Source organism: Ovis canadensis, chromosome 3 (assembly GCF_042477335.2).
Source record: "Ovis canadensis isolate MfBH-ARS-UI-01 breed Bighorn chromosome 3, ARS-UI_OviCan_v2, whole genome shotgun sequence".
NCBI classification, from domain to species: Eukaryota; Metazoa; Chordata; class Mammalia; order Artiodactyla; family Bovidae; genus Ovis; species Ovis canadensis.
In genome coordinates, this window is record NC_091247.1 from 154,411,296 (window position 1) to 154,425,247 (window position 13,952).

A 13,952-nucleotide genomic window follows, 5' to 3' on the forward strand; every position below is an offset into this window, starting at 1 on the left:
TGTACTGGCAATGTTTCACCCCAGATATTTATTCCTGAAAATATGTAGAAAAGTAAAACTTAAAAGACATGTTGTTAAAAAAAAAAGGCATAATGATATAAAGAACAGTTTGATGGTTGCCAGAGGCTTGCCAGGGCTGGAGGTGGGTGAAATGGGTAAAGGAAGTCAAAAGGCACAAACTTCTAATTATAAAATAAATAAGTCATGGGGAAGTAATGTACAGTGTGGTGAGTATAATTAGTACCATGTTGCATATATGAAGGCTGCCAAGAGAATAGACCTTAAAGTTTTTATCAAAAGAAAAAGAATTTATAATCATGTATGGTCAGTTAGACTCATTATGGTGATCATTTCACAGTATACACAAATAGTGAATCATTACATTTTACTGCTAAAAATAATATAATGTTATTTTGCAGTTATATCTCAATCAAAATAAAAATAGGAAAAACAGTAAAATATCTTTAACTGAAATGCATTATCCAAGCACTGAAGAAAACAGTGAAAAAGTGAGGACTGTATTCTAGTGTTTTTTAGAGGGCAAAAAGCAAACAGTTGGTTTGCAAAATCAAAATGGCTCTCTGGAGTCTGGTGAATATCATGTGTATACAAAATGAGTTTCTAGTAACAGAATTATACTTTAAGTACAAATTAGCATTCCTTATGTAATTACTTATTTATAGAATTCTCACCAAAAAACATTAAACTCTGGAAAATGTTCTCAATTGCAGCATAACACGACTGTATACCAGCAATTCTGTTATATCACAGCATTCCCAAAAAGCAGTTGACCTATGTAATGTCAAAATTATTTTTAACCAATGAAAAAAATTATACCTCAGAGAGAGATGATTTATCCAGTCACTAAAAGATGACTTTTTGTTTCAAAATCTATTCACAAAAAGATTACAGACAATACGATTGCATAGTTTATTGTAATTTCAAAGAGAATAAAGTTCAAATTGTTATTGGAAATTCCATAATGATTAGTACCAAGTTTCTTAAGTTAGAAAAAAAAACATTAAAACTGAATGAATTAGCCTCATTTGATGAATCCATCATGTAAGCATGTAACCGAGTTGAGAATTTTTAGGATGGGAGATGTACCTAAAGACTTTTACACTGTATAGGCTCTCCTCACTTTTCAAAGCATCACATGAGGTCTTCACTTGCTTTCTTCATTTGTAAAATTGACATTCAGTTAAGTTTTGGGGAAGAAATCACTGTGGAGATGAAAGGATCAGAAAGCTTTCTGCCTTTACATAAGACATTTTGTTATTTTATACACCTTGGTTTCCTTATTGCCTACATTGTTAGAGTATAATGGCTAAAATGCTTTGGATAAATTATACTATTTTATTTTCAAGCAATGGTTGAATTGGATGGAGATGATGTAAGAGTTTCCTCCAGAGGAAAATATGCTGAAAGAGACATTGTGCAGGTAAGAAATTTGATGAAAATTATTTATTTTGTTCATTGTGAAGAGTCCATGTCAGTTCTAATTTGTAAATGAACACCTTAAATTGAAATCAAACCTCAGGTTCTGTTTAATTTAGGCAGATGATTATGAGATGCATGTTAAGTAACAGGGCCTAAAATAAGCACCCAGTTACTTTCCCCTGTACTTCATGTTCACCACATATAAAACAGAATTGTTAATAAGTATATTTTCTTACTTTATTATTACCAGAAAATATCATTGAGGTCTTTAGTAAAATTAAAATTCAGAAACACAACAGACTTTTAATGGTGTTTATTTATTTATTTTTTAGTACTCAATAAAGATTAAAAATATTTTAAAATAGCTGATACATATTAAACTAAACTTAGTAGAAACAAATCAAAATGTAAAATTTTTTATTTTTCTCATAGATTATTGCTAGAAAAGTATAAAAATACATCTTAGAATTATATATAAATACAAAAATTATATAACGGGTATGTGTTAATATAGCAATATATAATATAATAATTTGTATAATAATATAATAAAATATAGCATAATAGTAGATTATATGTTTCTATATATAAATATACATATATATACACATGATTCATAATTCTGTTGGAATCAAGAAAAATACTTAACTGAAGTCTACTATTCTGGGAGGGAGTAGAAAGAAAAGAATCAGTTTAACCAAATTTTAACCAATACAGTAAGTCTATGATTGAAGCAACAGAGTTAAACCAATTAAACTTCTGCATACTTTAAAGTGTTTATATCTTTTAGAATGTCAGAAACAAAAACGACTATGAAATACACCTTTTAAATAGGAAATGGAAGTCCTTGTTACAATTTGAGCACATGATTTAAAAGTTTTGAAAGTGCAAATAATAGAATTCAATATTATCTCCTAAATAATAACTTACATATTCACCCATAATATAGTCATGAAGAGAATCTGTTTGAAATCTAACAGAATTTGGTTCAAATTCTGGATTGTCCTCTGTGATAATTTGGACAAGCTTTCTAAATTTCAGTGTTCTGGCATTGTTGTAAATATTTAATCATTAATGTATATAAAATACATTACTTAAATAATACTCAATAAAATGAAACAAAAATAATTTTTAAAATTAGAGAGGGAAAATAATATAAAATAATCCATAAATATAATAAAAAGATTAATCTTAACAAGTACAAATGCATTGTTCTTTATCAGTCAGCAAAGTTGTTTTAAGATAGAAACATCTGTATAACAATTTTTTAAGGAGATAATTAAATATGATTTAAACTTTTAACCTGGGGCTTCCCCGGTGGCTCAGAGGTTAAAGCATCTGCCTGGAATGTGGAAGACCCGGGTTCGATCCCTGGGTCGGGAAAATCCCCTGGAGAAGGAAATGGCAACCCACTCCAGTACTCTTGCCTGGAGAATCCCATGGAAGGAGGAGCCTGGTAGGCTACTAGTCCATGGGGTCGCAAAGAGTCAGACACGACTGAGCGACTTCACTCACTCACTCAAACTTTTAACCTAATGTTTACAAAGCACACACACATGAATAATTTGGTTAAAAGCATCTGACAAAGGCAACATGGTGATGTGGTCATCTACGAATCAGACAATGTTTTATTTTTGTAATTAGCCACTTTATTCACCTTAACCTGGTTAGCATAATTATAGATCCAGGTAATTGCACTTTTTTCCTAAAAGTCTCTCCACAATATTTGGTTCACAATTTCCTTAAAATCAAATTACTTCAAGGAAGTATAAATTTGAAGCCCCTTAAAATGTGTTATGTTTCTGTTTTGATGCATTTTTACAAAGTTAAAAGAGGCAACTTCATCTTTCGTGGTATCATCTCAATGATGCTTAAAGGAAATTGACATTACTCTCTCCCTTAGAAAGTAGCTGCTTCCCAGGTGGCGCTAGTGGTAAAATATCTGCATGCCACACAGGAGACACGAGCGATGTAGATTCGATCCCTGGGTAGGGACAATCCCCTGGAGGAGGAAATGGCAACCCACTCCAGTATTCTTGCCTGAAAACTCCATGGACAGAGGAGCCCACAGGCTACAGTCCATGGGGTTGCAAAGAGCCAGACACAGCTGAGCACACACACACATTAGAGGGTGGTTAAGATTGCTCATAACATTAAGATTTCCTTTAAGATGACTAATACATTAGTGACAACCAAGTTTTTTAGTTATTTTATTTATAAAACAAAAGTTCCCTTGATCATGAAAGTCTTTTGTCTCTAATTGGATTTGCTACATTGGACAGAATATTGAGATAGGACTCAGGTCTACAAAATTATAATGTTATCATTCTGATCTTGAACAAGTCAATAAATTTCCCTTGAGCCTTTCTTTCATTATCTCCAGACTCCATCTCCATATATATATAATGCAAAAATGCATTACCACAGCAACACAACACATTGTTAAGGACTTTAAATATATATATATATATATATATATATATATATATATATATATATATTCTCATTAAAAGTCAGAATCTTGAGACTAATATATCATCATAAAGTGACACTGAGGTCACCAAAGATTTTGAAGGCACCTGATTTTGAAGGCACCAAAGATTTTGAAGGCTAAAGACTCAAGGAATTGACTCAAGCTATTCTACCATATAAAGCTGAACTGAAAAAGTCATGAGATGTTACAGATACTGAACAGGATCTTCCCAGAGAATTAGTAGCCTCCTGAATGACAATGGCATCTTGACTTACACGTCTATATTTATTTAAAGATATTTGATGAATCCTTTTCTACTCTTATGGAAAAGTTCCTAAATGCTGATTATCTTTTAAAAATAGTTTGTAGAGTAATCATTTACATATCACACTGTATTCAAGAAGAATTAGCATTTTTCTCTCATCTTAACTAAAATCTCATAACATTGCACAATTACAGGTTTCCTGGTTCTTCCATTTACTAAAACATTTTTAAATGAGTTATTTTTAAGAATAGAAATATTCTTGAATATTTATAACATTGAGGTTGCAAAGACACACCAAGAATATTGTCAATCTTCCTACCATCAGAAAATATCTAAGTCATCATAATCAGTGCTGTAAATACTGGTGGTTAAAATAATGTCAGAAAATAAGATCTATTTAGGCTGTCTTAACTTTTTGCTACTTTCAATTTCTTACACATTGCTAATCAAGTTAACACACTCCAAATGATATCCCAAATTTCTTAAGTGGACAAACAAAAGCCTAACTGTAAATGGCAGAAGGTAGCTGAGTTCCACAGAAAGTTGGGAGTGGTAGATGGGATTTTTATTATGTCAAATATTAAGTGGCACCCAACTTCTCCATTGCTGGTGCTTTTCAGTCAGTAATGTCAGACTTTTTGCGACCCCATGGACTGCAGTACACCAGGCTTCCCTGTTCTTCACTATCTCCCAGAGACTGCTCAAACTCATGTCCATTAAGTGGATGATGCCATCCAACATCTCATCCTCTGTCATCACCTTCTCCTTCTGCCTCCTATCTTTCCCAGCATCAGGGTCTTTGCCAATGGTTGGCTCTTCGATTCAGGTGACCAATGCATTGGAGCTTCAGCATAAGTCCTCCCAATGAATATTCAGGGTGGATTTCCTTTAGGATTGACTGGTTTGATCTCCTTGCTATCCAAGGGACTCTCAAGAGTCTTCTCTAGCACAACAGTTTGAAAGCATCAGTTCTTCGGCACTCAGCTTTCTTTACGGTCCAACTCTCACATCCATACATGACTACTGGAAAAACCATAGCTTTGACTATACAGAACTTTGTTGGCAAAACATGTCTCTTTTTTTAATATGCAGTCTTGGTTTGTCATAACTTTTCTTCCAAGGACCAAGCGTCTTTAAATTTCATGGTTATAGTCACCATCCAGACTGATTTTGGAGCCCAAGAAAATAAAATCAGTCACTGTCTCCACTTATTCCCCATCTATTTGCCATGAAGTGATGGGACCAGATGCCATGGTCTTAGTTTTCTGAATGTTGAGTTTTAAGCCAGGTTTTTCACTCTCTTTCATCTTCATCAAGAGGCTCTTTTCATTCCTCTGCACTTTCTGCCATAAGGGTGGTGTCATCTGCATTTCTGAGGTTATTGATATTTCTCCCAGCAGCCTTGATTCCAGCTTGTGATTTATCCAACCTGGCATTCTGTATGATGTACTCTGCATATAAGTTAAATACGCCGGATGACATTATACAACCTTGATGTATTCTTTTCCCAATTTGGAACCAGTCCATCGTTCCATATCCAGGTCTAACTGTTGCTTCTTGACCTGCATACAGGTTTCTCAGGAGGCAGATAAGGTGGTCTAGTATTTCCAAATTTAAAAATTTTCCACAGTTTTTTGTGATCCACACAGTCAGAGGCTTTAGCATAGTCAATGAAGCAGGAGTAGATGTTGTTTCTGGAATTCCCTTACTTTTTCTATGATCCAACAGATGTTTTCAATCTCTGGTTCCTCTGTCTTTTTTAAATCCAGCTTGTACATCTGGAAATTCTCAGTTCACATACTGTTTGAAGCCTAGTTTGAAGGATTTTGAGCATTACCTTCCCACTATGTGAAATAAATGCAATTGTGTGGTAGTTGGAACATTTTTTTGCATTGCCCTTCTTTGCGATCAGAACGAAAATTTACCCTTTCCTTTATGTCAAATCTTAAGTGGCATCCATCTTCTTTATATAATAATAATATTTAATCATTTATTAAGTCCTTAATATGCTAGGCAGGCTAAGAGCTATAACATTACTTCACCTTGACCTTATGAGACAAGTACTTTGGTTACCATATTTTATTTTTAAAAAAAATGAAGTTTTATCTTTCTTGTCCATACTCACATAGCTAGTAAGAAGTAGTGAAATGAAAGTGATAGTCGCTCAGTTGTGTCCAACTATTTGTGATGCCATTGACTCCAGCCCCCCAGGCTCCTCTGTCCATGGAATTCTCCGTGCAGGGATACTGGAGTATCTTTTGTCAGCGGATCTTCCCAACCCAGAGATCAAACACAGTTCTCCTGCATTGTAGGCAAATTTGTTACCATCTGAGCTACCTAGAAAGCCCAGTAAGAAGTAGAGTCACATCGTAATCTTGAAATTTCTTATTATAAAATATTTAACAAGTATTTTATATATCTTTGATTCTAAAACCTAAACACAGCATTTAAGATAATACATGGCTTGACTCTAATATTCCTTTTTAGCTATACACAAACGCAAGCAAACACACATACCCACTTTGCCCAGGCCAATAGGACAATTAATTGTCTTTGCATCACCCATTTCTGTAGTTCTGCTCTTATTTCCTTTTGTCATTTTACCTGGAATACCCTTCCCCCTCATTGGGCTGATTAAAACCCAGCGTTTTGAAATTTCCCAGTGTACACAACCTTTTACAAAGCTCTCCCTGTTAACACTTAAATAAATTTCCCCATTCTTTCACTTTATTAACATATTATTTTATATCTTCCTCAAAATACTGGCCACTTTGCCTTTTGATGTTTATAAATAAGGACACTGAAGCCCAAGATGGAATGTTAACCAACTTGTGAAAAATTAATTAGGTCACAAGTCTGTAGATCCAAAAAGTCTGCAGAGTTCTGATTCCAAAATCTTTTCTGTTATAATGCATCCACTCTCCTAAAAGGCCAAATTATAATTAAGATTAGAAAGATCTATTCCCCTTTTCATATCACTGTAGTAGTTAATGTATAAGAGATCAATTTGAATTTAATCAATATCTCTGATACATACAACTATCTGATCTTGGGGTAAGTTAATTAAACTTAAAGTTTTTATTTTCTTCTTTGTAAGTTCATAATATGCTTATAAGAACTAAATAGATATTGTACTAAATCACTCAGCAGAAAGCCTCCCAACTGCCAGTTGCTCAAAAAATTAATATCAGTATCAGTTATTATTGACAGTATATTAGCATAGTCCAGTGGGAAGGCATTTTTATATCATTGTTTCCTAGCAGCTGTACCTTGACATATGACATTGTAGTCAGTCTTATGTGTGATTATATTCATTGTCTCAAGATTCACTCTCATATGGCTATAATATAAACAGCATGCAGGATGAGATTCTATTGTTATTATAAAACTTAAGTGAGTTATTTTCTAAAACAATATATGTAAAGGTTTTCCATGTATTTGTTTACTTGCTTATGCTATGAATTGGCCATTGAATATAATGCAGTATCATTTATCCTGGCTTCATTCAGCTGCTATCCAGCCTATCATTCCCTTAAAAAATATATTTAAGTCATATCTTCCATTAAAAGGTAAATAATAACCTTGAAGGCTTAGACATGAAATGCTCTAATGGAGCTCTGCAAAATAGGAACAAATAAATTGAACAGAACTGCAATTAAAAGCTCATTTGCCCAAACTGATTCAAACTTTTTCTCAAATAGGCAAAGTTAGCTGTTAGAGCAACTCTGTAGAACATTTTCCTTATTCTGGATATAAGTATAAAATAAAGATGCAGAGTGTCAAGGATATGGTATATTTCCACTGAATAGAATGCATTTATTGGTATTCTTCATATGAATGTGATAAATTAGTTCAAAGTAAAAATTGATTTGTTCCTCTAACCTAAACAGTTTAAGGGTCCAAGTTAATTTATGGTACTAGTCAGTGACCAACATACATTCATAAATGTGTAGGTGTTATTTTGAACAGGAGGTCCCTAGGTATAGTAATCAGAAATAAGTGATTAAAAGGGACAACAAACAGAAGGGTCTGATAAATTGAGTGGAAAATTGTTACTGTAGAAGTATATGAACAATGGTCCAAGAAGAAAGAGAGTATAATTTTGTCATGAATAGTGTGAGGTTCAACTTGATAGGAGGTAAAGGAAACAGAGTCACTTGTCATTTTCATGTCTAACTTAGGGAAGTGCTTCTTGACTCACTGACGAGCTGAATGTTCCTTTGGAAAGGATGAAATAATTTAGGTTAGTGAGTAGAACATTCTCAGCCATCTTTTTCTCCACTCCCAACACACATATGGGATGAGGCATACTCCTGTTGATAATATCACAGGGACTCTTAACTCAGGGGCAAGGTCCATACTCAAGGGACATATCAGAATCTGTGCCCACATTTAGTAAACATAAATTAAATGAGATATATACCTCCCTGCTTTGTTGAAAACTAAGATTTGTTTCTTACCCATTATTTATAAACATGTTTTAAGGATAAGTAGAACTGTATGTATTGTGCAAACAATGATTTTGAATCTTAGTTTTGACATTCCAGAGTGTCATAACATTTTTAAAAATAAACTTATATTTACTTCAATAAAAATGTAACACATCTTACCGCATTTGCTGAAAAAGTGGAAAAAACAGGATGTTTTAATAACAAATAGATCAGTAATTACATTTTTTAGATTATGGTACTCTAGTACCTAAATTTGAAAGAGAGAAAAACTTGATAAAAAAATATTTCTTATAAAGTTTGATATGAGTGTAAACAAAAGACTAGAAAGAAAATAGTGCAATATTTATATTGCATATATAAATGTATAAATTAATGAATAGTAATAATAATGGCTATCACACTTATACATATTATGAGCTTAGAACTGTTTTAAGCACTTATTTGTTGTTTTTTTAATATAACAACCAGATGAAGAAGGTATTATTATTATTATTATCTTCATTTTATAGAAGAGGAAACTGAATGACAGTAGAAAATCACTCGCCCAAGATCACGCAGCTCATAAGCAGCAGGACCAGCCTCTGCACTTGGGGAGTCTAATTCCAGAGTTTGTGAATTGAGGGAATAAAAAGATTACTAAATTTAGGTTCCATGGTCTAGGAAGAGCTTCCCTGGTGGCTCAGATGGTAAAGCGTCTGCCTACAATGCGGGAGACCCGGCTTCAATCCCTGGGTCGGGAAGATCTCCTGGAGAAGGAAATGGCAACCCACTCCAGTATTCTTGTCTGGAAAATCCCATGGATGGAGGAACATGATAGGCTACAGTCCATGGGGTCGCAAAGAGTAAGAAAAGACTAAGCAACTTCACACATGGTCTAGGAAAAAAGTCAAAACCAAAATAAAAGTAAATATAAGAGCAAAGTTGAGATAAAGGAAAGACACAAGCAAGTAAGTTCTCCCTCTGCCCTAGAGAAGAATAAACTATTTTCCAGAGTGTTGCCATTTCCCTGAAATATAGGTATTAGCTATAGATTGTTAAAAAACTGATCTCCCATAAAATAGATATAGATATATGCTTCCCAGGTGTTGCTAGTGGTAAAGAACCTGCCTGCCACCACAGGAAACATAAGAGACACAGGTTAGATCCCTAAGTCAAAAAGATGTCCTAGAGGAGGTCATAGAAATCCACTCCAGTATTCTTGCCTGGAAAATCCCATGGGCAGAGAAGCCTGGTGGGCTACAATCCATAAGGTTGCAAAAAGTTAGACACAACTGAAGTGACTTACATGCACACAGGCAACCAAACCGTTACTAAATGTTTATTTTTAAAATAATATGCCTTTTAAAATAAGAATGAAATAAACAATAGCAGAATTTAGATATTTTTTCTCATCAGTCCTTCACTGTGTTCACCTTATAGTGTCAGAGAGAAAATAAACCTAACTTTGTTTGCACCTCTTTGCTTTTTTGTTAAAAATGTCATCCTGCCCAAATTAGATAATGACTTTACAAACAGTCATATATGCCTCTTTCTTTTCTCAACTGAAGATTACATTTACTCTGTCAGTGTTTTTCTTATCCTTACTTAGCTGCCTTTAAAATAAGAGAAACATTTGTCACCTTTGATCACATTTCTAAAATTTGTGCTGTTTTCATCTTGGTATCATAACAGGGTAAAATTATGATCACATAAGTATGCTTCTGTCTGTAGTATGCCTTATATTAAAAAGAAAGAAGTAGTTTTCTGATCTTCCTTAAAAGATATTGCTTTCACTATATAAATGGTATTACATTTGCTATTTAACATTTTAACTTGCTTTGTCTATCACAAGTATCTGACTAGTTTAAAGTCTGCTCCCTAATAACAGTTGTTTTCTGAAAGCACATCTTGAGTAACTGCTTAAATCAAAAGTAAATTTCTCAAAATGAACTTAAAGTAGTTATGTATGAGATGAGAGTGTGCTCACTCCCTGATTCTCTGGGGAAAAAATGATTTAATTTAAACTTCAAAACACTATATTTAAAAGTTGTTCAACCTCCTGAAATGTCTTCACTGTGCCTTTTCTCCAAAACCTAAAATTACTGCATGCCCAAACTATCACATTACCAGTTCTCAAGTTTCTTTCAAGAATCATCATGTCTCTAAGGCAAAACTGAATTACTGCTCTCAAACAGCACAGTGTTTTTTTAAGTAACCTTTATAACAGAGAACAGAATCAAGCAATCTATTTTCAGAGTATTCACTGATACAAATTCTCACATGATTGTTTATATAAAGATAGAGCAATCATTTTTATGTACTGTAAAAATAATTTTGATATTTGGTATACATCAATAAGAAGTATACCAAAATCTATGCTGAAGTTTTCCAATTGTTTATTGTTTGCCTTTTCAAATAACGTAAAAATCAGGCGTATTTCAGGTTCATACTAATGTGAACTGTATAAATTTTTCATTCATTTCCATGTGATTTGATGGTCTGCTAATATAATTTAAAATACTTAACATGTGTTCAGGAATCTTTAGCAATTTACACGATTTTTTAACCCTGAATTGAGTAATATTTCTACACCGAAAGCTGAGTTAAGCATGCATTAACTTCATTTGAGAAGAAACTGAACCTGAGGAGGATAGTGCTCTTTTCAATTGGAGTCAGGTTAGGTGTAGAACTCAGAACTGTATAATGCATGTAGCAACATGATGGGTGTATCAGGACCAGGAGACAAGTATTATTGTGGGGAAAAAAATAACAATTACATCTCATTTTAGAAAAAATTATAAGAAAGGTGTGGTCACTGTTAGAGCTATTTATAATGAATCAAATCTCTTTAAAATCATAGTAATTATTATGCCTCTTGCCATTACTCCAGCTTCTCTGATTCTCCTACAACCAAAAGTTTATATATGTTGGTTTTTTTGTCTATTTTTTTATTTATTTAACTAGCATGGTAAGCTCTGTTAAATAACATACTTTCAACTCTGTTTTAGTTTGTGCCATTCAGAGATTATATTGACAGAAGTGGAAACCACATTCTGAGCATGGCTAGATTAGCTAAAGATGTCCTAGCGGAGATCCCTGAGCAGTTTCTCTCCTACATGAGGGCCAGAGGAATCAAGCCATCACCTGCACCTCCTCCGTACACCCCATCTACACATGTGTTACAGACTCAAATATAACTCTGTTCCAAAATGCTAATGTAACTACACTTTGGTTAGAACTGCTGAGTCCATGCTTTTCTCCTGGTGCTCTATAATGAACCAGGGAATAATATATTCATCTCAGTTTGGTTTCAGCAGAATTGGTTAGAATGCTATTTTCTATCCAAAATTTATTATCTTCCTAAACCAAAACTGTAAATATGGTTGTTGCATGAGCAACAGAAAAATTGTTTATATGCTTGATGCAAAATATGATGTCTTGTATGAATCTTAAAGTTTTTGGACAGAAACAGCTAATTTCCCGTGAATTGTTGGGAAAAAGCACAACCTATGTTTTTAACTCAGATATTGTCTTAGACTGCTATGTGTATAGGAAAGCAGTCTCTCTGTATCAATGTTTACATGTTACTATTTTTTAAATTAAAATACTTTTATAACTATTCTTAAGAATACAAATTTTGAATATTGAATCCTTTGTCTTCTAAATTGCAATAGCTATAATCACAAGAGCAATATCTTTGAGTGACTGTCTGATCAAATGCAATTGCAAAGAAGGGAAAGTAAAAATAAGTTCACATTTCCCAGTGAGTTGTCTTATGAAGCTACATCTGTTTAGTAAACAGTTTCTCTATGCTCTTTGTCAAGTATGGGAATTTACACTTAGCAGATGTCTATCCTGAAAGAACATGCTCTTTTTCATCAAGTTTGAGTTCTAAATTTAAACTGCAGTTTGTTTATGTTTTGTAATGATAAGTAGAGATAATAAAAAGTCAAACATTGTATACTGTAAATGCACAGAAAATACTTTGTGTAAAAAGTAATGTCTTTATATTACAATACTGTGTAGAAAGACTAAAATTCAGAATATTTAACTGTGCAGCAGATGTTTTAAACACTTTTTTTCATTATACCTTGTTTAGATATTATTTTAATTCGAAGAGATACTGGCTCTTTTGATTTGTATTCCTTTCCAAGTTGCCACAAAGTATGTACAGGCGAGAAGTTTTTTGTGAAATTCCCAATTAAATATATACAACTGCGTGACTTAATACTCAACACATTTGTGGGAAAAAAAACACCTGCTCCTATGTTCTAATCTGATAGTACACAATTTAAAATTGTAAAGAGCTTTTGCATGTACAATTTTTACGAGGATTACAGTTTTGTGACGAGAATGACAGTTGTGTCTAAATTAAAGCATTTCTCTAGAACAAATGGCCTTAAATTCTTAAAGAACTCCTGGAAATGATTGTGAATTTCCTTTAAGTAATAAAAAAGTATGTTTATTTTTTCTTTTGTGTCAACAGTGTACCTGCTTTATAATATTTTCCTTACATATATCCTATTTATTACTCGGTTTATTTCTACTATGTGGTGTTCTCTTTGTCCCAAGTTGACTAAGGGTGACTTTTATAAGCATGAAATTATTTTACAGAAGAGAAGAATATACATATATTCACATATCTAACAATAGCAATGTTATATAATTATGCAATCTTTAATTGTTCATTTTGGAGTATAAATTAAAATCTTTGAAAGGATACCTGTTTGCTCTCTAAATTTTATGTATAAATGACATAGAATCTGATGATTTCCTTTACTGGTCCTAAATGTTTATGCCAGCATAGATTATTACCCTGAAATTTTATTATTATTTGCCTTCATTCTTCAGTTTAAAAATAAAAATAAATAAAATCAATATTCTTTCCCTCTTGTAAAACATCAGTTGTTTCTTTTTGAATTGATCAGAAAAAAATGAAAGATGTGTGCTTCTTTGTCTAAATATTAGTGGGCCCAAATCTTGAGGGGGCACAGGGTTAAGAAACAGGCTCAGTTACAAGTTTTATCCTTTGCATGGTTGAGATTAATAATCAGAAATGTATGTGATATTAGTAACAAATTTAAGATTAGAAAATACCTAGACTTGTCTCTTTGTTGCATAAATGAAGAAACCAGGACTGAAAGGGTTAGGTGATTTATCTAAAACTGTAAAAATAGAATGAGAAAGACTAGACATCTCTTCAAGAAAATTAGAGATACCAAGGAAACATTTCATGCAAAGATGGGGAAAAATAAAATATAGAAACAGTATGAACCTAACAGAAGCAGAAGATATTAAGAAAATATGGCAGGAATAACTGAAGAATTACACAAAAATATCTTAA

The 13,952-nt window shown here is 33.0% G+C and overlaps 1 protein-coding gene across 4 annotated transcripts in view; it reads left to right on the forward strand.

Moving 5' to 3' along the window:
• Nucleotides 1-13,507, forward strand: part of CPNE8 (copine 8) — a 267,087-nt gene extending 253,580 nt beyond the window's left edge. For all 4 annotated transcript variants that reach the window (XR_011255932.1, XM_069584636.1, XM_069584637.1 and 1 more), the window contains 2 exons: nucleotides 1,368-1,441; nucleotides 11,617-13,507. Coding sequence is in view for 3 of the 4 variants with exons in the window: in XM_069584636.1 (XP_069440737.1) it covers nucleotides 1,368-1,441; nucleotides 11,617-11,805 (263 nt within the window). In the remaining variant the exon portion in view is untranslated. The remainder of the gene's footprint in view (nucleotides 1-1,367; nucleotides 1,442-11,616) is intronic.
• The last annotated feature ends 445 nt before the right edge of the window (nucleotides 13,508-13,952 follow it).